Genomic DNA, 25,679 nt, shown 5'->3' with positions numbered 1-25,679 from the left:
GGGAATTAAACCGATATAAACACTTATCTCTTCTACAAATTGAGATATATCCAACCCAAAGAATCAGTATTGACAGCTTCTAATGTCCGAACTATCAGTAAAGTAGCTTCAATCCACAGTTCAAGTGGTCGATGACGGTAAATTATAAAAAATGTGCTAATGCTACGGCGCTGTAATTTTCTTATGTGACAGAATAATTACGTATTATTCAGTCTACTTTCCAAAACGCTCACGACTGAGGCATATAAAACTGTAATCTTAACTGTCTTGTATACGAGAAGAAACGGTTGAATATTCTGAACTGAATGGTAGCAAACGTAACCAGAATTTAACGAATTTTAAATTCTTTCGTGAATACAACTCTGATATGACAAGTCAGTCCCAAATAATTGAAATCTACATTTTCGAATAATTTGCAAATCGCATTTAAATTGTGATTCTGCTCTGCCTTGATATACACCTTAGTTAGTTAGTTATTAGAGAAGGTGGGTTTCCCCATGCACTTAGACCTGTAGTGGTCCATTGTGCTTCCCTCTATGATTTCTACCAGCCTCTATATCCTACCGGTATTGGTGCTTACCATCAGTCCCGCCCAGCCAGCGAGACCGGCTCTACTGGCTGAGAAGTATCTATAATGCTTCCCCCATCTACCGGAGGTATTAGTGACTGCTGTTGGGCGGCAAACGTCCGCAATTTTGCTCAGTGACCTCCTTTGGAGGTATGAGGTTCTTTTACGTGCCGTAAAGCTACGACACGGGACACACGGCTTAAAGTCCCTCCCGGAGGACTTGTTCCCTGAATTTTTCCGCCATTAAAAATTCGACGACATTCGCCAGGTATTTGAACCCGCGTACTACGAGTCATGAGGTGGGAACGTTACTTGATATACACCTACTTCTTGTGTTCATTAGTACATCAACATCATTAGTGACGTGTAATACCTGAAAACTAATACACACGACTACAGAAGAATTACATCCTAAAAGGCAAAGTTATGTCTGTGCTTAATTAATTACGCAACAAGCCATGAAGACACTCGGAGCCATATGAAGGTGAGTGGTCAGTTTCACAACCTGGGCGCTGAGAAGGGCACTAATGAGAACCGGATCTGACGTATACTGAAAAATCCAAATGATGGACCAGGATTCTTTTCGTTGTTAACAAGCAGTCATTGTCACCTTATTCTGTAGGGACACGTGTCACTCCTTTCCGACTCACACACATTACAAAGGTCAGAACTGCAATGTGCCTGTACTCTCACGATAAATTTACTCTCCTCTCCGGCAAAACGCAACTACCGAGAGACGCAACGAAATTAATTGCTAAATAAAGCCAATCGTTGTAACCAGAACTTACTTCGCGAGAATAATATGAAATAGCGGATATTGCAGCGTTCCCTGCGGCGAAGAACGTATAATCAATCGACAGCGATCACCGAGAGGCAGTCGCCATTAATTTACAGTGACGTCCTGTATTTCATTCTAACCGCTAGGTAAATGGCAGTTTGAAACGGATTTAGTTCCTTATCAGGGCACGGAAGAGGTAGTCGCCTAGGGGCGCGGCACGCTTTGCGGTGCAGAGAGTCGCAATTTAAGTAAAAAAATTAAAAGATTATTTAAACTCATAAAATTCCTGAATCTGTGATGCGGTATCTCAGGTTTTAAAATAAAGACCTCAACTCGTTCGTGGCCGCCTCTGTGGTCCAGTGGTCAGGGTTCGTGGCTGCAGATCCAGAGGTCCCGGGTTCGATTCCCGGCGCTACCACATTTTCTGAGAAGTAGTGGGTCTAGAACTGGGTCCACTCAGCATCGTGAGGACAACTGAGGAGCTATATCAAGGAAATAGCGGCTCCTGTACAGAAAATCGAGATTAAGAGCAGTGGGGAATTATTGCGCTGGCCATGTGACACCCTCTAACCGCAAAAGTTGGAACTAACTTCGCGGACAAGTGGCGGTCGCTCGGTCGGTATAGTACGCTTGCGAACTACAGGCCATGGAGTTTATTTTTTTAACTTGTTCGGTGAGTAACATCACGCCGATATTAAGGAATTTGCGGAACCTGATTTCTTGGGGGGGGGATAGAGGAATAGAAAATGCAGGCAGATGATAACCGCAATGTGAGATAAGGTTCTCACTCTCCATTCAACAGCGATCCATAACCTGAAATGTACGGACGGTCTGACTGCGTCTCAACAAAGCCGTATAAGCACGTTGCTGATGGCAGGAAAGGACAGAAGGAAAATACATCAAACTCTCAAAATTGCCATAAAAGACGTTACATAGTAAAATAAAGCTGTCTCTCAGCATAATTAATTAAGCACAACGCCATGAAGAAGTATGGGGGAATGGAAGTACAGATCCACCACTCTTGACATCGGAACTAGATGGATGTGAATGGTCAGCTTCACGCCCCTGCAGCTTTACCCCGGAGGAATATGCTTCTAGTCCCAATTGTATAGGAGGCTGGGTGAGTCTCACAGCCGGTCTGGACGCTGTGGAATAGAAATTTCTTGCCTCTGCCGGGAATCGAATCCCAGCCGCCCAGCCCGTGACTACCGGCTGAGTTAAATGTGAATGGCACACAGCAAAACTTTAGACAACGAAAGAGAAATCTTACGACAAAATCTTTTCAGTCTACCGAGCATAACTGGAAGGGACGAAGCAAGACTTGGGAAAGTGTTCTGTGTGCATTGCAAGCTGACAGAAAGAGAACTGTCGAACTCAGTGATGTGTACAGGGAATCCAGTGCAGTGAATCCCGTATCGACAGACGAAGATAGTAACGCTGCGCAGTCTGGTAGAAGTTCATCGACGTCTCAGAGAAACGTACTGCCTCCATCTTCAGGGTTGAAAAGTAACACAAGAAAGAGGCGGCAAGGAAAGGTTTGCGTTACATCACAGAAGACAGTATTCTTACCAGTAACTGCTGCGGAAAGTATAAATCCAACATAAACTGGTAACAATTCCGTCGTCACATCAAGATCAGGCCGTCCTGTTCTACTTTTACTTAAAGTTCAGGCATTAACACGCGATGGACAACGGTAGAACAGAGAGTTAAATAGTGTACAAGGCAGGCAGTACTTAGTTTTGACGATGTAACTGATGAATTTCAATTTAGTTTTATTGTAGCCTACTCAGTGTCGAATTTGCAAATGCACGTAAAATGCGCTCAAGGAATTCTTGTGCTTCTCCAATGTAAATTGAGTAATGTAACAGGCTGTGGGGACCCATAGGGTTGTGAGACGTCGAGGCTTCCACATTCTCTAGACAATCGGCTCACATATGGCGGTAAGGTTGTCAGCTTTACGCGCCAACCGCCCTTTACTCCCCAGGAAGATTCCTGGTACTCATTTCGACTAGAAGCTGAGTCTAACCCAGAGCCATGGTACGGCTGGAAGGATCAGGTAAATTGAAAAAAATCCAATGACCTCATCGGGACTCGAATCCGCGACCTTACGGCTTGAAGCATAGTGCCTCAACCATATTATATTTAAGCATCCTGTTACATTCCACACTTCTATATGTATAATATAAACTCCGTCGTAAATGCAACATTTTATTGTAGTTCTTGTCCCCCTTCTTTCACACTACATGTTTCGGCCGCAACCGGGCATCATCAGGTGTATTTCACTTCACGTAGCTGTCACATTGCACTCAATATTAACATTTAAACTCCAGATTTCCAACTGTTCATTGCTCTGTCGTCACTCGGCACCCGATATTCCAGAACTCCCCTTGTCGGTTTTGTCAATTATGTTAAATATTAATATTGACTCGTCGATTGATTTAAAATTTTAAATTCTCAATTTAGTTTTAATATTTAAAATTTATATTTAAATTTAAAGTAAAAAATCACAGAGATACTTGCTCTATGCTTATATGTGCTGCATGGCTACCTCTTGCTTTCAGCACAACTCGCGTGTTATTTTGTGCAGGCTCTCTGTGTGCGTGCCACTGCTATTCTTTAAGCAAACGTATTGAGCATGCACGCACGCAACTAAAACGAAGATCACAGGTCCAGGCCGCGAAAGGAAACGGCACCTGCGACTGCGCACATTAAACAGGCACTGCTAACTGTACACAGAACATGCACAAACTCAAGTAAAAACTCGATAAAAACGGTGGAAATAAACCAATTGATTCCACAGGGGAGTTCTTCGTGGAAGAACCATGTTCAAGAAATTCCCCGCTTTCATGGAACCCGAAGATTAAGGAATTCAGTCTCTAGAAACAATCTGCTACAACGTGGGACTCGCAAATCTTGTGATGTCATTGTTTATGAACTTAAATCGACTACACAAGTCTGCAGCATTTATTACGTGATATATAATGTGGAGTTCCACCACGTCAGCTCTTCACCTGAGAGCACCTGCAAATTATGTTATGAGATAAATTAAATTTCACAATACCTTAACGCGCTGAACACTGAAAATCGGGTTTCTCATTGTGAGACATATTCTCCTCAAAAAACAAACTCCGTGGCCTGTAATCCGCAAGAGAACTATACCGACCGAACGACGGCCGCTTGTCAGCGAAGTTAGTGCCAACTTTTGCGGATAGAGGGTGTCACGTGGTCAGCGCAACGGATCCCCACGGCCGTTAATCTCGATTTTCTAGACCGGAGACGCTTTTTCCTTGAAATAGCTTCTCAATTATCCTCACGAGGCTGAGTGGACCCCGTTCCAGATTCACTACTTATCAGAAAATCTGGCAGAGCTGGGAATCGAACCCGGGACTTCTGGATCTGTAACTAGGAACTCTGACCACTAGACCACAGAGGCGGTCCAAACAAAACATGACAGTTACGTAAAATTAGGAGTTCTTTTATAAAGTTTCTATTTGATCCTGATAATAAAGCGCCCAGTTTCTGTCTACGAAATGTATAAGTAGGGGGATTACCAGCCCACACGCACAACGCACAGGCTCGATGACGTGAGCACTCCTCGTTGCCTGGCGTCTGTCTCTCAACTTTTCCGCAAAGGAAGACCTGGCCACGGAGCGAGTACGTGAAGTAGGAACAGGGCTGATTGCTTACACCACGAAGCGCAGAAGAAGAAAAGACAGGTTAACGAAACATTGCCCGCTTCCATGGGAAATACTCATTGCCTGAACTAATATACGTATTTAATGAGCGGCTCTTTCCGATAAACCTTATAAATATTCCGGTAGTGCAGAACACTGAGGTTATGTATAACAATGTGAAGTTAGTGAAGATATTGTGTTAATCAACGTTTCGGAGGAACGTAGCGCCTCCATATTCTGGGTAGAAGAAAAAATAAGAAAATCCGCAAGCGAAGAACCAGCGTGAGCAGATGCAAATAGACTAATGTCGAGAATAAACTCAGCTGTGTAAGAGTAGGAAGAGAAGGAAATCGGAAATCAGAAGAGTGGAGAGAGGAAGGGTCTGGGGAGGTGGGCCAGCAGGTAGCAGGCTAGGTCAGGTATAGAATATTGTGCCGGGGGAGAAAGGCAAGGTTAATGGGAGGCCATTAACCCTTAAGCTTTGGAGTTGCTATGCGATACGTTCCTCCGAAACGTCGGTTAACACAATATCTACACGGCACCATATCCCAGAAGACTGCTTTCTTCATAGTCGCCGCCGTGAAAACCTCAAATCTAACACTTAGAGGTTATGTCTGACAATTCGTGGTTAGCGGAAATCTACACTACCAGATATCATGCACAGAAATAGATTATGTTGCATACTTACACATTCATAAACTTTATAAATTGCATCCTGTTGTGTATATAATATTTGATTTTTAATTGTATTAAAACCGTCAACACAACACAACGAATAGTATGGAAATATCTTCAATGGAGGTAGTCAATATTACTGTATATTTTACTTATTTATTTCAAATATTAATTACAAAAATATTTGTAATAAATAAGTAAAATGTACATTAACATTTATTATCTCAATTGAATATATTTCCAAACTATTCGTTGTGTTGTGTTGACGGTTATAATACCAATAAAAATCAAATATTACGTATTCTTTATTTACTTTGGTTTGTCTATAAAAGTCAGATAACGCCACAGAAGCTAGGCGCCAGGAATTTTTAGTCCAGAGCACGTTAAGTTCTAAAATATCTGCTACTGCATCCTAGATACCCGCGTAACTGAAGTGGAATGGGTGCAAATGGAGTCATGACTCACCCTCTTCCTGGTCTCGTAGTCCAGAGCACCGGCCACATAGATGGCGCCAGTCATGTTCTTGACTGCGAACGCTCCTCCTATGTTCCCGCTCGTGATCTCATATCGAATACGGGAAGCTGAAAACAAACACATTATTAACTTCACGTTAAGCCGAAGGAAGCAAACAACACTCCCTACTTAAGGAGCTGAACCTAAAGTGAGTTACACTGCTCTAGTAGAACATCAACTTTCATCGCCGCTAATAACAAATGCTGCCATTCCACACAAACCTCTGCCACATAATTATCCAAGTCGGGCCATTTCCAAAATGTGCCCCGTCAAAATTCTGCATGCATTCCTCGTCTCCCGTAATCTACAGCCTGTTTCAAAGTGATGGAACCGATTTTAAATTGCTATATATCTGCAACCGCGAGCCGCCCGTGAATAGAAACTCTTACCACTTGAAAAGATGGAGGGTAGAGTTTCAAATGATTATCGCCAGATGCCTCTCCCAGCGCACAGTCCCTGGCCTCAGTCATTGGCAAGATGGTGACACCACAACACAAATCGTTCTGCATTCCGCAACTCAGCAAGACTGAATCCGTAAGTGCAGTGCAGCGTGCATTCCGACGGCGTTTCGGCATTGATCCGCCAGTGTCAAAGAACATTCGTCACTGGTACCGACAATTTGAGCAGACAGGCTGTGTCTGTAGGGGAAAGATCATATGGAGACCACGTACTTCAGAGGAAAACGTAGTTTACGGCCAACACATCGCAGCTTCTTAGATTTAACAATTCTAAGTAATTCACAAAGCTCATTGTTATGTAACAACATACACTGCCAACTTAACTCATCCTCCTTAGGGAATATTTTTCCTCAACACATAATTCTCAAACATTTGTAATTTCTGTTTTCCCCTCAAATTAACAGACCACGTAACGTTTCACACACACACAAACTGAAAATTATTGGCACATGGCATAAAATACTGGTAACACAGATCTACAGCTCCTATTTGAAACATTTCAGATACAGCACACACTTCGTGATGCACAGGTAAAAACAGTGTATGGCTCTATGCAGCAGGTCAATATCTGCCGCGTGATATGTTCGGAAACACTGGTACGTTTATATACACAGCAACGGAACCGTACGTGGTACCGCCGGTACGGCCGTAGCGATACCACTGAAGTACGCAAAACAAGAAAGACGCAGTTTGAAGATATCTGCATTGTTCTGAGGGAAACCTTTTCATTCCTGTTAATTATGCATACGTGACATCCCAGATAGACACACTACTCTGTGGTTTGCAATACATCAAACAGTACCGGGCTGACAGGATACACAATGTTTACACACTTGGCTGGACCTGTTTCGGGTCCCTGCTCAGAACCGTACATCAGTACGAGTGAACGGATAACCGCCAGCCTATTGTATGCAAGTAAACGTTTATGAAAATGCAACAGACCTTCGTACCAGCGACGGCAGAGAGTATTTATCAGGCAACCATGTTTCCGTTGGACGCTCTTTTGGAATGAAATACTCTTCAACACTTCAGCGGGACAGGAACACAGGATTCCGCTTGAAATGAGGGTTCAATGGAATTCATGTGAGCATAAATTCTAAAATTGTGGCAATGAGTGTCACAAGGACGCACACCATTTAAACATGTCTATCTTTCAAGACAATAAGCAAATTACCGTACGGATTGGTGCTCGGTCAATCCATTGGAAAATTGGACGACTGTAGGGCGTTTACCCATATGTGGTGACACTGTCTACTTTCATTCCCGGCACTACCAGATTTACTGATAAGTAGTGGATCTGGAACGGGGTCCACTCAGCCTCGTGGGGATAACTGAGGAGCCATTTCAAGGAAATAGCGGCTCCGGTCTAGAAAACCGAGATTAATGGCCGTGGGGATCCGTTGCGCTGACCGTGCGACACCCTCTATCCGCACTAACTTCACCGACACGAGGCGGTCGCTCGGTCTGTATAGTTCGCTTGCGGACTACAGGCCACAGAGGGTTTTTTTTTTTGTTTCCCCACATACCTTCGTATCGTACTGCTTAGTGGGGGATGCTGTGACTTCATTTGTGACCTTCATTGCGGATTCTAAATGTCTCTTCCGGTCTTGCTCCTTGTCTATGTACTCACCTGAGACTGTATTATGATCGGTCATACTGTTATCTGTTATTGTTTCATGTAACTATTCCTGCTTTTCGGCATTGGCTCTTGTTTATCGCAAGTGCGCAGTCGGATTGTGACCACATAAAGTTCAGTGCTCACTGCTGCGAATCTAAATGCTGTTTTATCTGTTCAGCACATGTTCACAGAGTTCTATTACAACCGTGTATCGAATTATTTTATTGTACTGTAAATTTTAACTACGGTCGATAGCAAGTGGGGGCAAAAGCGGCCTCCGTAGTCTAGAGGTAACGTTCCCACCTCATGACTCGTGGTACGCGGGTTCAAATACCCGGCGGAGGTCGTCGAATTTTTAAGGGCGGAAAAATTCAGGGAACAAGTCCTCCGTGAGGGACTTTATGCTGTGTGTCCCGTGTCGTAACTTTACGGCACGTAAAAGAACCTCATATCCCGAAAGGGGATCACTGAGCCAAATTCCAGGACGTTTCCCGCCTAACAATAGTCTCTAAGGCCTCTGATAGATGGGGGAAGCATTATAGACACCGCTAAGCAAGTGGCCGAACTCGCTTGCTCGGCGGGAGTGATGGTACGCACCATTTATCGGTAGGGTACAGAGACTGGTAGAATATCATTGAGGGAAGCACAATAGATCAAACTGGTCGCGGTGCATGGGGAAACCCACCCTCTCTAAAGAGCTAACTAAGTAGGGGCCAAAAGGAGGGAGGACATTGCACACCCTTCCGAACAGTAAAGAAAGACAAGCACATGCGATAACGAGTTCGAATTCTTGTTCGTCCCGACAGTAGCCGCAGAATAGGCAGCCCTCATGTATAATGACGTCACAGAAGTCACGTGGAGAGCTGCTCGCTTCCACGGATTGAAAAACATGACGGAAACTTGGCAACTTGTATCAGATAACTCATACTTACCATCCAAGTTGGGACGGAGTTCCGAACTTGCTTGCACCTTATCCTTTGCTATACTTGGCGGAACAGAGTAATTCTAAGCGAAGAACCAAGCACCAAGCACCAAGCCTTGTCACAGTTTAATTGTGTTAAAATGGTTTCATGACATACTTCCCTTCCCAAGCGAAAATTCGCTGCAAACTTTATACAGGTCGGTGTGCTGCTGACATTTCTAAATGAGGAAACACTCCGAGACGATTATTAGGAGAGACGAAAAGTAGACGCTGTGGTTTTGCGACCATGTAGTTGAATGGAAGTACGCTTACCAACTGCTGCCACTAAAATTCATTTCCAGTAAGAAGTCCTCAGTTCTATAATGTGAAATCGGTACTCAGTGATTCAAGTCGTAAATAAATCATTAGGTATGTAGGATTTGAGGTTGAGACTATGAAGACTTCCGTGTTCTGTGATGTGGCGCCGTTGAGATCTTGTGAATTGAACCCACGTTTCGGAGGATCATATCTCCTCCATCATCAGGGTAGAAAATCCGTAAGCGAGAAACCATGGTGAGCAGGTGGCAGCAGTCTGTTGTTACTCCTACCATAGAAGCCATAATTCGATTTTGCAGCTCCTGCAAATTCCTGGGCAATGGTGGCACGTAGACAGTGTCTCTCACGTAGCCCGAACCTCCATGGTTTTAGTCCGCAAGCGAACTATACTGACCGAGTGACCGTCGCTTGTTGACTAAGTTACTGCCAACTTTAGCGGATAGAGGTGTCGCGTGGCCAGCGCAACGAATCCCCAGGGCCATTAATCTCGGTTTTCTAGACCGGAGCCGCTATTTCCTTGAAATAGCCCCTCAATTATCCTCACGAGGATGACTGGACCCCGTTCCAGACTCATTGCTTCTCAGAAAATCTGGTAATGCTGGGAATCGAACCCAGACCTCTGGATCTGTAGCCATGAACTCTGACCACTGAACCACAGAGGCGGTCTTCACGTAGCCCCACAAGATGGAATATATCAAATCGTTTTCAAATAATAATTAATATAATTACAGTAATTTAAAATTCTTTTTTTGAAGATCCTGTATAAACAGGGCGGCGTTTTAAATAAAAACAGAGCGATGCATAACGTCAAGAAACATAATACAGTAAAACTTGGTTATAGCAACATCGGTTTCTGCGACACCTTGTCTATTGCGTCAAATATTCAATGGTACGAACTAATTCCTCATAAAGCAACTGTTTTTATACCTTGCTTAGTACGACATGCACAAATGCATCAACCTCGTATGTAACGTCATTTTCATTCCTGAATTTCTCTGATATCGTGGGAAAGTTCGATGTGTCTGCCCACCCTCACTTTCTCTACTTGCTGACGAGACTGTCCTGGAAGAATACGACCGCGGCCTGCAAGAAAAGCGTGGGTTTTATGCGAAAACAAGGGTGTGGGGTGGGACTGCGTGGGACANGGAGCCGCTATTTCCTTGAAATAGCCCCTCAATTATCCTCACGGGGATGAGTGGACCCCGTTCCAGACCCATTGCTTCTCAGAAAATCTGGTAGCGCTGAGAATCTNCATTTGGGCAATTCCACGTTAATGTTACGTTAGTCTGTACTTAACTACGTATTTCACTAAAAAATGCAACATTTTAACTCGGTTTTTTGTAGTTTTTACGTGACTAACATAAGGCTACTGTGGAAGTGCCCATTTCGGTTACAACGACATTCGTTTATAACGACACTATTTTTAGGTCCCTTTGATGACGTTATAACCAAGTTCTACTGTATTTGTATATCTACGATGAGAAATCAGCTCATTTGTCCTCGCTCACTAATATCGATTATTTATATTTAATTTATTTCATATTATGAAAATTAGGTCATCCATAAATTAAAGAAACCAACTGGAGAAATGAGGCGATTGCACAAGCTATGCCTCGCGTTACAAAGACCAAAGCCGATACCAGTTCTCTCTGCGTTAATTGGTAAGGTTTGGTAACGTGTGTGGCGAAATTAAAAACTCGCTGCCTCCATTACTGCCTGTGTGCAGCTCCCCATGAATTTTAATTTCTTGATTTCAAAGGAAATATAAATCCACAAACGCCGTGAATTATGCAGCATGTTATTATATTGTTTTGATGTCGACCTCAACAACTTGTGACGACCGTTCAAGCAACCAAGCCACGGCCTCCAGGTCGCATTTCGTTAACAAGTATTTTCACTGCGCTAAAAATTCACCACTTCCACTCAAATGTCTAGGCGCAGACTCGAGAAACCGTAATAGTATACTCGTATTTGACTTGTATGCAGGAACCACCTGGTTCAAACCACGGACAATGGTTCTAGACCGGTATTCCTAGCTCAGTCCAATTATGTCCAAAATACAAATGTGAAACTGGCTAAGATCCTTTCTTCCTCAAGAGTTTTCAATTCACAACACATTATTCCTACCCTGCTAACATAGCTCCGACATTACAGAAACTTGTAGTCCACTCAGCAATGCTAAATAGCCTATATATACACCTATAATAAGAAACAGGTTACTGACTATGGACTATGCTATGGAGTTTTTACGTACGACACACGTGGTAGGTCCATGTTGGAAACTATGCCATATGACAGACACAGAACCGCTTTAAACGAGGAGAAAGGTGAGGGACGAAGAAACGTGTATGAAGGAAGTGATTCCAAGATAAGATTTGAGATTTTCACGGCGGTGACTATGAAGAATGCCGTCTTCTGGGAAGTGGCGCCGTGCAGATGTTGTGTTAACCGACGTTTCGGAGGAACATATCACCGCTGCAGCCACCTGCTCACGGATTTTTCTACCCTGAATTTGGAGTCGATATGTTCTTCCGAAACGTCGGTTCACATAAGATCTACACGGTTCCACATTCCAGAAGACAGCATTCTTCAAGAAATTAATATGTTTGCTTTTAATCGATGTGTGTTATGTTTTCCGCCAATGACTTTTTTATTTAACAAGAATGACCAATAACACCTAATTAAATTATGATTTAAGTGTACTATCTTTTGGGATATGATGCCGTGTAGTCTGGTAGAAGTTTATTGACGTTTCGAAAGAACGTACTGCCTTCAGTTTTAAGGTTAACAAGAAAACCGAACAAGCAAGAAGCAAGCAAAGAGAACGGTAAGCTCAATCTGTCTGCTGCGACAGTTCTTGACCCGGAAAACAAAGATAGTGAATTCCTCCGAAACGTCGGTAAAAGTTTACTAGAATATATGGCGCTAAATCCCAGAAGACAGCATTCTTCATAGTCACCGCCGTGAGAACCTCCGATCTAACGTCGAATGCAAATATTTACGAATTTTAATTGAACTGCGTCGCATATTTGAGACGTCCTTCTGACGGAACGTTCAAATGGTTTACAGAATGAACATCAGATGTAGTACATCCCCACGGCTGACAACTTCAAGCATTTCTATTCAAGCGTTTAAATTAATTTCACAGAAAAAATAATACTGAACATTGAGGAAGTCAGTCACGGTAGCCGAGCGGTCTAAGGCATGAACTGTCTTCGCTCGCTCGGAAGCCGGGATCGTGGGTTCGAATCTCACTCAGGGCATGGATGTTTAGTGTTTATATGTGTATGTGTGTGTGCACGTTTTTCTGTGTTTTTATGAAGGTAGAAACCTTGCGACGAGCTGATCACCCGCCCAAGGAGTCATAACGAATGTCTAAGATCTAGTAAACCGAATTGAAACGGAGAGTTTCGTGGAGGTAGGCCAAGGCCCGAACTGGGGCTGTAGTGCCAAAGGAAAAAAAAACACTACGTACACGGATTCAATTACTACACGTGAGCGAGCACACCATGGAGACTATAAACGAGTCATCATTAATTCCAGCGGACATTTCAAATGTTTCCAGAGAAACTCAGTTTCCGATCCACATTTTCACGTACTTACACCAACCCACCGAATGAATCCCCCTGCTACATCACTGACCGGTCACTGAATATGCTACTAACATTGAAACATGAAGCTATAAATTAGTAAGCATTTAACCTCGTTATTAAATCAGGAATGAGTGAGTTGCTTAGTTCATGTTAATATAATACGGCACTAATTAAATCAGGGACAGGCGTCCAACAGCCACAGTTATGTAACTCACAATTAAAATAACAAGCTGGAAACATCGGTCTGCAATTCTCATGCGATAAATTATATTTCTATATCCGACAGAATGCGCCTCAACCAGATTTCAGGAATCCCTCCTAATACATTTCCAAAATCAAAACATATCCGTCAGGTTTAAAGGCCTTAAACATGTCCTGAGAAGGGTACTTAATTATTTACAGGACATCCGACCTGCAGAATGAAATCCAACTGACCAACGCATGCGCATGAATATGATATCTGGGTGTGCAACTACCGCGCACATGGACTTGCCAAACAGCCATCAGATTAAATGAACAAGTGGAAGTTGTCGCTGTGTTTAACTGAACGCCACGCCATGAAGATGTATGGGGGAGTGCAAGTACAGGTCCACCATATTTTGCCTCGGCACGCTCCAGCCGCTTTGCCTCCGGGAAAAAGACCTTGGTAGTTACTGGACAGGAGGCAGGGTGGACCCCGGAGCTGGTCTGCACGCTGTGGAGAAAAGAAAAATTTCGTTCCCCTGCCGGGAATCGAAACCAACCGCCCGTCCAGGCCGTAGCCAGTCGCTAAAGAACAAAAAATAAATAAATAAATAAAAAAATAATGTGTCTAAACACAAAGATTTCGAGACATAAAAGTTGTTTTAGTTACTTAGTTATTTAGAGTGGGTGGGTTTCCCCATGCACCGCGATCAGTTTGATCTATTTTGCTTCCCTCTATGATATTCTACCAGTCTCTTTACCATACCGATAAATGGTGCGTACCATCAGTCCCGCCGAGCAAGCGAGTTCGGCCACTTGCTTAGCGGTGTCTATAATGCTTCCCCCATCTACCAGAGGTATTAGAGACTGCTGTTGGGCGGGAAACGTCCGGAATTTGGCTCAGTGACCTCCTTTGGAGATATGAGGTTCTTTTACGTGCCGTAAAGTCACGACACGGGACACACAGCTTAAAGTCCCTCCCGGAGGACTTGTTCCCTGAATTTTTCCGCCCTTAAAAATTCGACGACCTCCGCCGGGTATTTGAACCCGCGTACCACGAGTCATGAAGTGGGAACGTTACCTCTAGACTACGGAGGCCGCTTTAAAAGTTGTTTAGTCAGGGTGTGAAAATTGACCTCTCATCCCGAAGAAAGCATGTACATACAGAATGTCTGAAAACAACAGGGTGCTGGGAAAATATGAACTCAGAATGGGGAGCAACAGGGGGATGCAAAGTATTCATTATGACGAGTTTTATAATCTCAATCCCATCCAATTTTATCCTGGAGATCAAATGAAGGGGGTTGGGATGGCTGACGTGTAGAACGCGTGGGAGGGGGATGAGAGACTACTTGGAAGGCCTAGACGCAGATTGGACGATAATACTACAAGAAGTTCTGGGAAGAACTAACCGCCTATTTTCCTTTCACGATAATTTGAGTATCTGATAAGAAGAGTAGAAAGAAAGCTTAAGTCTGTATGCGTAATGAAGTCAATAAAACAGCTTCAGTGTTGGTACTATTGATTGGAGTGATTTATGAACTACGCCGTTGAGATGATCTCAGGTGGCATGATATACATATCAAATCGCTTGATGATCGGTTGAGGCATTCGAGTAATATTATGGGTATTACCTCAACAACTTCAGAGGCTATAGTGTCGGTATTACTGATGATAGGGTTGCACGATGTATGCAGCTGAGATGGCTTCACGTGGCATTATATACTTACCAAGCATCATGAAAATTGGGACAAGCTTTCAAGCAATATTAAGGGATTTGCCTTAGAAATTTAAATGGCTGTAAAGTTGGTATTACTGATGGGAAGTAATTATAAAGTGCGTCGTTGAAATGGACTAAGGTGGCCCGATATACGTACCATGTTCCATGACGATCGGTTCGGGCATTCAGGTAACATTACGGGTATTACCGCAATAGTGTGTGAGGCTGGAATATTGGTATTACTGATCGATATGAATTATGAAATACGCCGCCGAAATGGCTTCATGTGGCATTATATACATAGAAAGTTTAATGAAAATTGGTACAGTCGTTCAAGCAATATTAATGTTCTGCCTCACATATGTGAGAAGATGTAATGTTGGTATTACTGACGGGTGGGATTTATGAGTTACGCCGTTGAGATGGATTCAGGCGTCAAGATAAATATACCAACTTTCATAAAGACTGGTTCAGACATTCAAAAGCTGTTGGGAGGTATTACACGTACAGACACAAAGACAACAAATTGATCTCATAAGTCAAATTTTATTTTTCCAAAATAAGAAAAGTAGGCTAATATATTTATATAAATTTGGTATGAGGGAGTAGCCAGCATTACAGATAAATACAAGTATGTGTCGTCTACAGTGCTTTCCGGGGTAGCGGACACTTTCCGCCATAAAAATTGCAACAAGGACATAAACATGCATCTGTTTTCGCATGAAAGTTTCTGAAAATAAAGTGTACTGAAATTGTTCACTTATAATAGCACAAATATTTAATAAACGCATATTTAATTGGTGTAACTACATGCAAATTAGATTAATTTTCCACGTGCACTTACACGAACTTCANGACTCGGCTAACATCGGCTCGCTTCGGCTTCGCTCGGCGCATCACGGCTGGCGGGGGGTGGGGGAGGGCTCATAGCTCAGCATGTCACAATATAAAGAACAACGGCACTTCAACTCCAGTTATTCTTAATTATCTTTAAGCTCTTGTTCTAAGTGAGAACGAAAGCTAGATAACACATTAACTATTATTAACTGTCGTAGCGCTCATTATGTTTTAGACATCAAATACGAAACAAATCGCCTGATGCATTAAACCTAGTGACGAATCACCAGCAGACTCAGAACGTATATGGTCTCTTGGCAACCACCAAAACGAGAGGACGGACGTAAATGGAGAAAGAAAGAACTGCGAGCGTCGGCATTGGCTGGGACCAACAACTTCTCCTGACTTGAAACAGCCAATAGCAAAACGTAATCTCCATTCACGTGCAGTACTCATCTCCCTTGTCATATACACTGGCCATGGCAATCTTAAAATTAAAGCGAAAACTCTGTATAAAACAACGCACAACTCCACAGAGAATTAGTATGTAATGAACGGAGACTGAACTGAAATTCATGATACAGAAATACCAATTCAGTCGACAGACGTGACTAGAATCAGTTCTTCCTCTTCCAGTCAGCAAACAAATTGAATTTCGAGACATGTGAACCGTGCAACAACACAGTTCTGGGCTTCCCTTCTGCTTTGTCGTCAATTATATGGGTCAGAGATATTCCATATTTTCATGCTTCTGTCAATTCACGAAAACAGTGGAGAAACAGGAGAGGCCTGACTCTGCCGAAGTATTCAGGACTGTTCCCAAGAATAAGTCTCTTTGGTCTGCACGCACGTAGCAGTAACATAGGCTACTTCTTCAGCTGGTTCATCGTCACCGCTGAAGCAGACTGGTGTAGGAGTAACGCACCAGACGTATATTAAGCAGTAGGTTCTAATGTTGACGTGGGCACCGCTATCCTCAAGTTTCTGGTGATCTTCCTCAGTTCCTCCAGGCAAATACCAGGAACCTACCTGGCTTAGGCTGTAACTGCTTCGTTTCAAAGTCTTCGCAACTTCATACTCGTTAGTCACCAAACCATTCGATACTACTCCTATATTGTCCGGGGCACAGACGGCGTCGCAAAACAGACCAAGGAAATTATCATCAAATCATATCATCTTCTGAAGATGCACCTTGGGGTGCAGGAGCTGATTCCCCTACTTCATGTTCAGTAGGTCCCGTCTTCGAGTCTTGGCCCGGACCGCTATACGGGCAGAGGTTTCCGTTGTTTCCTAAGTGTACAGTGAAACAAAACAGAGAGTGCCCAGCTAAAAGCCTAATGGCGTAACATTATAAATCATGATTCTACATCTATAAATTCCACGCCAGTGAACATGTAATGTGTCCCAACAGATCTGGCCTACTGCTGCGTTACCAATGCGTCTCTTTCCGTTACCGATAACCGACTTCTCCGACTTGCTTTGCGCACTCGGCTACTGCCATGTCCTCTACTTCGCGCCTGGGAGGGCAGCGGTGTCTCAAAGGACAGAGAATGTGCTTGCAAAAAGACTTTTTTTTTTAAAAAAGGTTAAAACCTGGCCGGGTCGTAAGCCAAATGGCCCCAACATAGCTGTCATATTACCGTATATATTTTGTTTAAAAAAAATGATTTAGTGTAAGAGACTCGTGAGGTTAATTGAGGAGCTATTTCAAGGAATTAGCGGCTGAGGTCTAGGAATCCGAAATTAACGGCCGTGGGGATTCGTTACGCTGACCACGCGACACCCTCTGTCCGCTAAAGTTGGTATTAACGTCGCCGACAAGCGGCGGTCGCTCGGTCGGTATAGTTCGCTTGCGGACTGAAACCACATGTTTTTTTTTTTTTTGTATCCAGGGATGGTCGTCGTGCCACGTTCACGTCGGGATTCATGGACAGTATTGAGTTCTATCCTTTGCGTCTCAGTTCTGAGTTTCCCTTACATGAATTTTAGGGCTTAACGAAGAAACTTATGCAGCCTGGAATTCTCATAACTTTTTACGTCCAATTATTGAGTATATAAACATATCTGAGCACGGGTTTCATTGCCAATCAGACACATCAATTGTACACTTGTTATATTGTGGATTTTTAGTTTAGTCTTTTATATAGGCGTTATGTAAGCCATCCTGTCGGGATGGGATCATATCACATTTGTTAATAACAGATGACAATTTCCTTTTGTCCCAAATTTGATTTGTGCTTGATATTTTTAAATATTATAAAGCGCCAGCGGTCAATTCAATTTCACTCAGCCTATGCCCTCAATAACGCTAAAGGACAAACAGACAGCTATTAAAAGGCAATCATCGTCGACTGTAATGACGTTCGGAACTAACTAATGTATATCATAATTGTACTCTACCGTCTGCCCACGACATAAATCCACACAGTGTACACAAAGGATGTCACAAAGCCTATGGCAATCAATCTATCCAATAAATGACAATGAATGTCCGTTATTTAAAAGCAGCTACCATTTCATTTTTTTGCGATCTATTGTTGAATATTACATTGGGATGTAATGAAACGCAAGCGCTAGATGTTAGTTAGGATCTTCGTGTCTGTAATATTCAGCCCACCAGAGTGCCGAACACAGCGGCCGCGAGGGGTAAGGCATGAACTGCTTCGCCCGCTCGAACACTAGGATCGTGGGTTCGAATTCCACTGGAGGCATGGATGTCTATGTGCATTGATTCTGTTTGTAGGTAGCGGCCTTGCGATGGGCTTATCCTCCGTCCAAGGAGTAATACCGCTTGTGTATATGATTAAGAAACTGAAAAAGCGGTGAAGGTCCAACAAAGGGCTGTAGAGCCATAGACATATAAACAGAGTCTTGCAGTGACACTGCATAAGCACGCAAATGAAACAGCAGAGGTGTTAAGGTTGACGTTTATGCAGTGTTTATAAAATGAACTGAGAAATTGGGGGAGGCGGGTCATGTCCGTCGGTTTGTCTGTTTCAGTTAAGAAACAACTGAATACATTTCGTCAAACTAAGAACATCGCAGTGATTTCACGGTCTACGACGCGTCCCGTCCTGGATCTTGGGTTCCAAACCCGCGGTCTTCTGTGTTGTTGTCCTACGCAAAAACAAAAGGACCGTTCGGTTTAGAGACTCTGTTGTGTCCCAGAACTCCCATAACAATTCAGCAAACCAAACTGGTCTATCCGAACCAACTTCCATGAAGTGTCCCTACAGTACCGAGCAAGTTAGCTCAAGTGGCAACAACTCTGACCTGTATCTTCTGGTATGTAACGCCGTGTGGTCGGTTGAAACTCTTCGAAATACGTTGTTTCCTAGTAGCTCCTACTAGAGAAATATGTTCACGTTTCTTCTTTCCCTGTCCATGCCAAGTGTTTAGCTCACTATAGCCCCCAGACTTCACCATCCTAACAATACCGGGTGTCCTGTACAAACCATAGCTTTGCTGCATAACTATTTATTCTAACTTAATTAGTGGTCACTTTCAGTTCATATTCTTAGTAGCAAACTTTTGTTTTATTGTTGATCTACAACACGTTCAGTGTCACATTACGGTTAACACATTTCAGCAACGTTTCAAATTGCAAATCACACTCGTTAGGCCGAATGCATTAAAACCATTCCACAAACAAGTAACAGAAAGAAGAGTGAAGTCAAACTTTCCGAGACAGCCTGTATAACACAGTTTATGTTGCAATATTTAAACGAAGGGAACCTGATGACCTGTTTATCTGATGAGAGCTTCGTCTGGCGTGTCAAGGCCAGGCCATCACAATCAGGCTTCTGAACACGGCGGTTTAATTATCCTTAATCCCGGATGATATAAAAGGCTTGGAAGGCAACAAAGCAGCCGAAGTATCATTCAAGGCGGCTCTACGGTCTATAAAACTGTAACAAGCGTGGCTGGTCCTCAAGCTGCACACAGCTCTCGAATAGCGGCCATCAACACTACGGCTGCAGACTCTTCACTCAAGAGGGCTCTGATGGGCTGCGCCCTCCAAGCAATAATTAAAGTCTCAACATATTGACAGCTTCAGCGTGAAGACCCGGCCCTCTATCATCTTCCACATAATCGCAAGAGCTGAGCTAGGAATAGGAAAAATTACGTATCCCCAAAAAGCGACCGGAAGAATCTACAGAGGTCTACCCCAATTTGTAGTTATGATAGTTATAAAAATATTTTTTCTTTCTTCTTTCCAAATTTTTAAATTCTGAAACTCAAACTCCGTTGTTTTAGTCCGCAAGCGAACTATATTCACCGAGAGACCGCCGCTTGTCGGCGAAGTTGGTGCCAACTTTTGAGGATAGAGGGCGTCGCGTGGTCAACGCAACTGATCCCCACGGTCGTTAATCTCAAATTTCTAGGCCGGAGCCGCTTTTCCTTGAAATAGCTCCTCAATTATCCTCACGAGGATGATTGGACCCCGTTCTAGAACCACTACTTCTCAGAAAATTTGGTAACGCCGGGAATGGAAGCCGGACTTCTGGATCTGTAGCCAGGAACTCTGACCACTAACCCACAGAGGCGGTAGAAATTTTCCCCATGGCATACCAAATCATAAATTTCATAGAAATCAGCCGAGAGGTTTAGAGAAGCCTCACAATTATTCTCCCAAGGAAGGTACATGAACTGCTGTTACTAAAACACAGAACTTATGTTTTCTGTAAAAATTTTGTTTCATCTATAATTATTTAAATTATGTTTACCTGCTTCCAAGAATTCCACACTCATCCCCGTCTCTGAACTAATTACGAGATAAAGGATCTTCATAGTACGTGACAGGAGTTTATGGATGTGTCAAGGCCTCCGCAGGTATAAAACAGCATGGCGGGATGAGGGGTAAAAAAACCGAGGAAGGGAGAATAAAGACGGCAGGGGAAGCGAAAATGCTATCATGAATCAGGCGGGATTTCACGGCGCAAACTAAACCTTATACGGTGGAGCCGCGCACGCAGCATGCCACGGTCATTTTCCAAGCTTGTGCCGAAGAATTACGACACAATTTCAAGGCGCGTATGAGCTGAAACCAAGACTTGTTGCCCTGCATTCACGCATCTAACGTTACTGAAATATTGTTTCAGCACTGAGCTGCTGCATTGCCGTTCAGGATCTCCTGATCCACTCCACAGTAAATACACTGCTTTAGCTTTTCAGCAAGGAACAAAATTAAACACGTCAGTAAAAGGATGACGATAAACGGTAATGTTGCCGTGAAGTAAACCCGACTGGGAATACAAGCTGTTCCTAAGGTACCTACCTACCACTCGGCGCTGCAGCCCTGGGTGAGCCTTGGCCTCCTCTACAACCAGTCTCCACAATCAATTCGTGCTGCCATAGGAATGGACCCACGCATGATGACCCGAGGCTGGTTGTTAGGTTTCTGAACAAAATTCTTTTTACAGGATCAGATTGTCAGCCTCATGCCCAACCCCAAACCTGGAAGTGTTCCTAAGATATGTCGATATAAAAGTTCAGAAGCACAAGATCACAGTCTGACGTAAGTGGGAGGATAATATTAAAATGGATCTTAGAGAGATATGATGAGATGGTTTGGACTGGGTCGATCTGGCTCACGATAGGGACAAGAGCAGGGCTCTTGTCAACATGGGAATGGACCTTTATATTCTATAAAATGTTAAGAAATTCTTGAGTAGCTGAGCGACTGACGGTTTCTCAAGGACTCAGCTCCATGGCGTTAGAGTGCAGTCTGTCTGCAGGTACAAACACTAAACAACGAAGAGCCGTAATCAAAAGAAACTGGGGCCGTGCACAGCTGAGGCGGTTAGTCGTCGGCTTCCCAACGCGGAGACTCAGGTTCAATCCCAGGTCAAGTCATGTATGATTTGTGGAGGACAAAGCTTAACAGGGGGCAGTTTTCTCCGAGAACTGCGATTTCCCACACGCTAGTTCTCATTCCACGAACTGCTCTTATTCATTAATCACCTGTCATCGAACCTGTACAGTGTCGATACTGACAGCCTCGTTAAAAAGAAGGGGATGGGGGGAAGGAAAGTAGGCAGCCCGACCGAGAATCAAAACAGTGACCTCTCGAATATAAGTCCAGATCCTAACCTCCACCAACTTGCTCTATACCGTCCGTGTTAAACGACATTATTCTCAGTTACACTCTTTCTTTTTTTTTCCTGGGATGCTTATGCTTTACTAGGTTTTTTTCCGCTAACTTTTTAAAGACTCGTTTATTTTAATGAAAGATTATTTATGTTAATTTTTATGTGCTGTATCCCTAATTATTACTATTGCAACCATTATCACGAATTATAACATTAGGCTTAAATGCCTGTTCCTATATCCTACAGGCTTTCTTTCTGAAGTCCAAGGGTCTCACTGCACTACTCCTTCCTAACCTGCCTCCTGCCTAACCTAACCTAACCTAACCTAACCTTCCACAGCTTGCTTTGGCATTAATCGGCACGTGTGCTCTAGCCAATTCTTTGGATAGTTTGCAATTTAAATAGTTAGAACTGAAACTATTAATGTATTTCTGACATTTGCATGAAGCTGATGTACTTATATCTGTAATATACAGCAAAGCCCGTAGGAATTTTACGACCAATTTATTTACTTTTATGCACTTCCGGCCAATTAATGGATTCTTCATCAATTATCATAAAAGACGACCATAAACAAAGTAAACAGCTCCTCCAAAAAGAATTTTAAAACGCAAAATTTGGAACTATAAATAAAAGTAATAAAAAGACAGAAGTCTGATTAATCAAAAAATCGAACTCGGACTAATCATGCTAAGCGGGAAATAATATTCTCAAGTGTATGATGACTAGAGACGGGTTTTGGATTGATGGCTGGATTTATTGGGCTCTTTGATACAGCGCATGACTACACTATTATATACACACACACATACATTAATTAATATTATTGTCTTCAGGTTTACAAACTACGAATGTTAACAAAAACATTTTCCATCGTCTTATACGTCTACATGAAATACAAAGCGGTTCTTCTGCATGCAAACAATAGGGCAAAGTTGTCTCTGTGTGTGCGCATTACGCCATGATGAAAAATGGGAGAGGACAATTGAAGATCCACTCATTCTTAGCCTCACCACTAAACGGAGACGAGTGGTCAATACCAGGCTCTGGCCACTTGACCCCGAGGTTAAGAGCTCCTGTCACACTCTGGACGGGAGAGTATATCAGCCTCAGAGCAAGAGGATCTTGGCGCTTTGCGACAGGAAGTCCGTCCATAACGGGAATCTAACGCCGACAATCCAGTCACTTAACTGAATTGGCTATCCTGATCCATATATAAATCTAAACACATACAGTACTAGAACTACACAAATTACAAGGAAACACAACAAACCAAATCTATCTGAGTACACATTTGGTGGTCGACTTACGACCGACTTCCGTTCTGACTGACAGGTCGTAAGTCGATCTGGTCGTATGTCGGCCATATATTTATTAACAATATTTCTTAACCTTTCTTTTTATCATCTTTATAATTTATTTTCAAAAACTTTTAAATTTAATTATCTTTTATTTTTAATTTTTTTTGTCGGCGTAAGTGCGGCCGGTCGTAAGTCGCATAGGTTGCAAGTCGACGAGCAAGTGTGTTCAGTAACCGTAATACTATTAGAGCATCCTCAGTCTATACAAAGTCACACAAGGGCACGGATACTTTCATCCTCAAACTTCATTAGAACTCAGTTCATTTCACTGCACTTGAACAGGGTCACTTTATTTATTTCCATTGAATCCCCACTCAATGCCCCTTTGCTTGTAACTGCTTCCCAGATCTTCTTCCTAAAAGTGTTTAATTTACAGGGGAAAGACGCTAACACGGCTTCAGGTAAACGGTTCCGACCCTCTACGGTCCTATTTACAAAAGAATATTTACCAACATATGTTCTCTGTTTCCTACTTCTAATTTTCCTACCATGATCGTCCCTACGTGTACATAACAACTATTAATTTCATGAGCACCTGTTGACATGGAAATTCACAGTAGCTGGTTTCCATTCACTGGGGGGAAACTTTATGAACCGTGGCAAATGCGGCGTAACAACAAATAACGTTCTATTCAGGAACGTGAAGAAGAAACTTCGACACAAAGTTCCTACTTGTAATCCTGGAAACATTTCATCTGAACTTGTAAGAAATTATTCGTCTGGAGACCAAGAGGAACAAGCGAGGCAGAGAAGAGTATATCAAACTTCTCAGATCTTCAAGTTGAGAAGTTGTTAATCGAATGCTAGTGCCGCATCTTGTAATGGAAAACTTGTCACTTCTGCGTTCTTAAATATTTAAACACATGCATAAGTAACTGCAGACTGGACATTACCCATCGTCCTGTTTATATTCAAAACACTGCGTGTCCTAAACTGAACTCTGTCTCCGTATCCAGGTAGAAGCTTATCACCTGGGTCCACTCGATAGAGCTAGAGTGTTTTAGATAAAGACAGGACGATGGATAATGTCCAAAAACATAATATTTGTGCTAATGTACCATCGTCACAAACTTTTAGATCTTATTTAGAATGGTCAGGGTTGAACAGGTCCAACCACCACTGTCCTGTCTCTCTAGCCTCTGCAGGCCAGTTTTAGACGTCTGTGCATACATTCTGAGACAAACCTCCTTACCTATTAGAGTCAACTAGTAATTCTGATTTATTCTTTACGACGTTTAACTTTTCGTCCAATAAATTAACCTTAGAAAACGGAGAGGGTACGCGTAGCGGTAACATTTGAGGCCCATAACCGGAAGGTACTCAGTTCATATCTCGACCGGAATATCTGATATCTTAACTTAGGTTTTTCGTGCTTTTCTTCAATTCTTCCTGGAAAATTCCGAGGCAGTAACTCTAATGGGCCATGCCTGCTTCCTTCCAAATCCTTTCTAATTAATTACACATCAATGACCTTACCAATCGACAATCTGCAGGGTAGTTGCTGACAGCGGTGTAAAGTCCCCCCTTCCCGCCCCTACACACACAACTCAGCAGTGCAGACCAGATTATGATGTGTGCGCCTGGCATTTGCAGCCTCTCTTCAAAGAAAACTTGTATCTGTCTATATTTACACCTTGTGGTTTCTTTCATCAGATTCTTTACCCTTCCGTTAATGGCTACTGGTATGGCCAATACTCCAAGTAACTTCATTTGTGACTTTGGCCAGACCTCCTTACTCGAGGCCGGTCCATCTTTTTCGCAGATGTAACCGAGTTCTCTAACTGTTACACTCTTTCTATGCTCAGTATGCAAAATTGTGTTTAAAAACGAACTGTTTNTATTTATTTAAACTGGAAATGGGCTTTTGACCGGTGGCAGTGGTACTACAATAAGACACAATACACAAGTACACAAATCACACAAAATAACACACCACACTCAAACAAAACACAGCACACAAAACTACAAAAACAACAAAGGACATACTAGCACACAGTAAATACAATGAAAATACACTTACAACTATAATAAATACAATTACAACTACAATTATATAAATTAATATTAACAAAAGAATAAATATATTACACACTAAACAGTAGGAGTACTGGAATATGTAATGCCATGTTCTGATGAGCCCACATTTCACCATGACTTTCCCTTTATCCCACTTCACTTCACTGCCTTTTCGGATGATTTCTCCTATACATTCACTTCGCCTTATTTACCACTTTCCTAACCCTTATCGTAAAAGTAATTGATTTACAGGAGAGAGTCCCTAAAGCAGCACTGTCCACCGCGGCGCTCGTGGTATATTTTTCTGGCGCCCTCCGTAACCACATATAATTGAGCCGATTTTTAATATTAATTCA

At 42.8% G+C, this 25,679-nt stretch overlaps 1 protein-coding gene across 3 annotated transcripts in view; it reads right to left on the bottom strand.

Annotated features, from left to right (window-relative positions):
- Nucleotides 1-25,679, bottom strand: part of LOC111864440 (neural-cadherin) — a 447,734-nt gene that overhangs the window by 107,930 nt on the left and 314,125 nt on the right. For all 3 annotated transcript variants that reach the window (XM_023851677.2, XM_023851678.2, XM_023851676.2), the window contains exon 3: nt 6,161-6,276. In XM_023851677.2, coding sequence (XP_023707445.1) covers nt 6,161-6,276 — 116 coding nt within the window. The remainder of the gene's footprint in view (nt 1-6,160; nt 6,277-25,679) is intronic.

The sequence above is a fragment of the Cryptotermes secundus genome, unplaced genomic scaffold (assembly GCF_002891405.2).
Source record: "Cryptotermes secundus unplaced genomic scaffold, Csec_1.0 scaffold621, whole genome shotgun sequence".
NCBI classification, from domain to species: Eukaryota; Metazoa; Arthropoda; class Insecta; order Blattodea; family Kalotermitidae; genus Cryptotermes; species Cryptotermes secundus.
The sequence above is the reverse complement of the archived record's forward strand: the minus strand, read 5'-3'. Positions and strand labels throughout refer to the sequence as shown.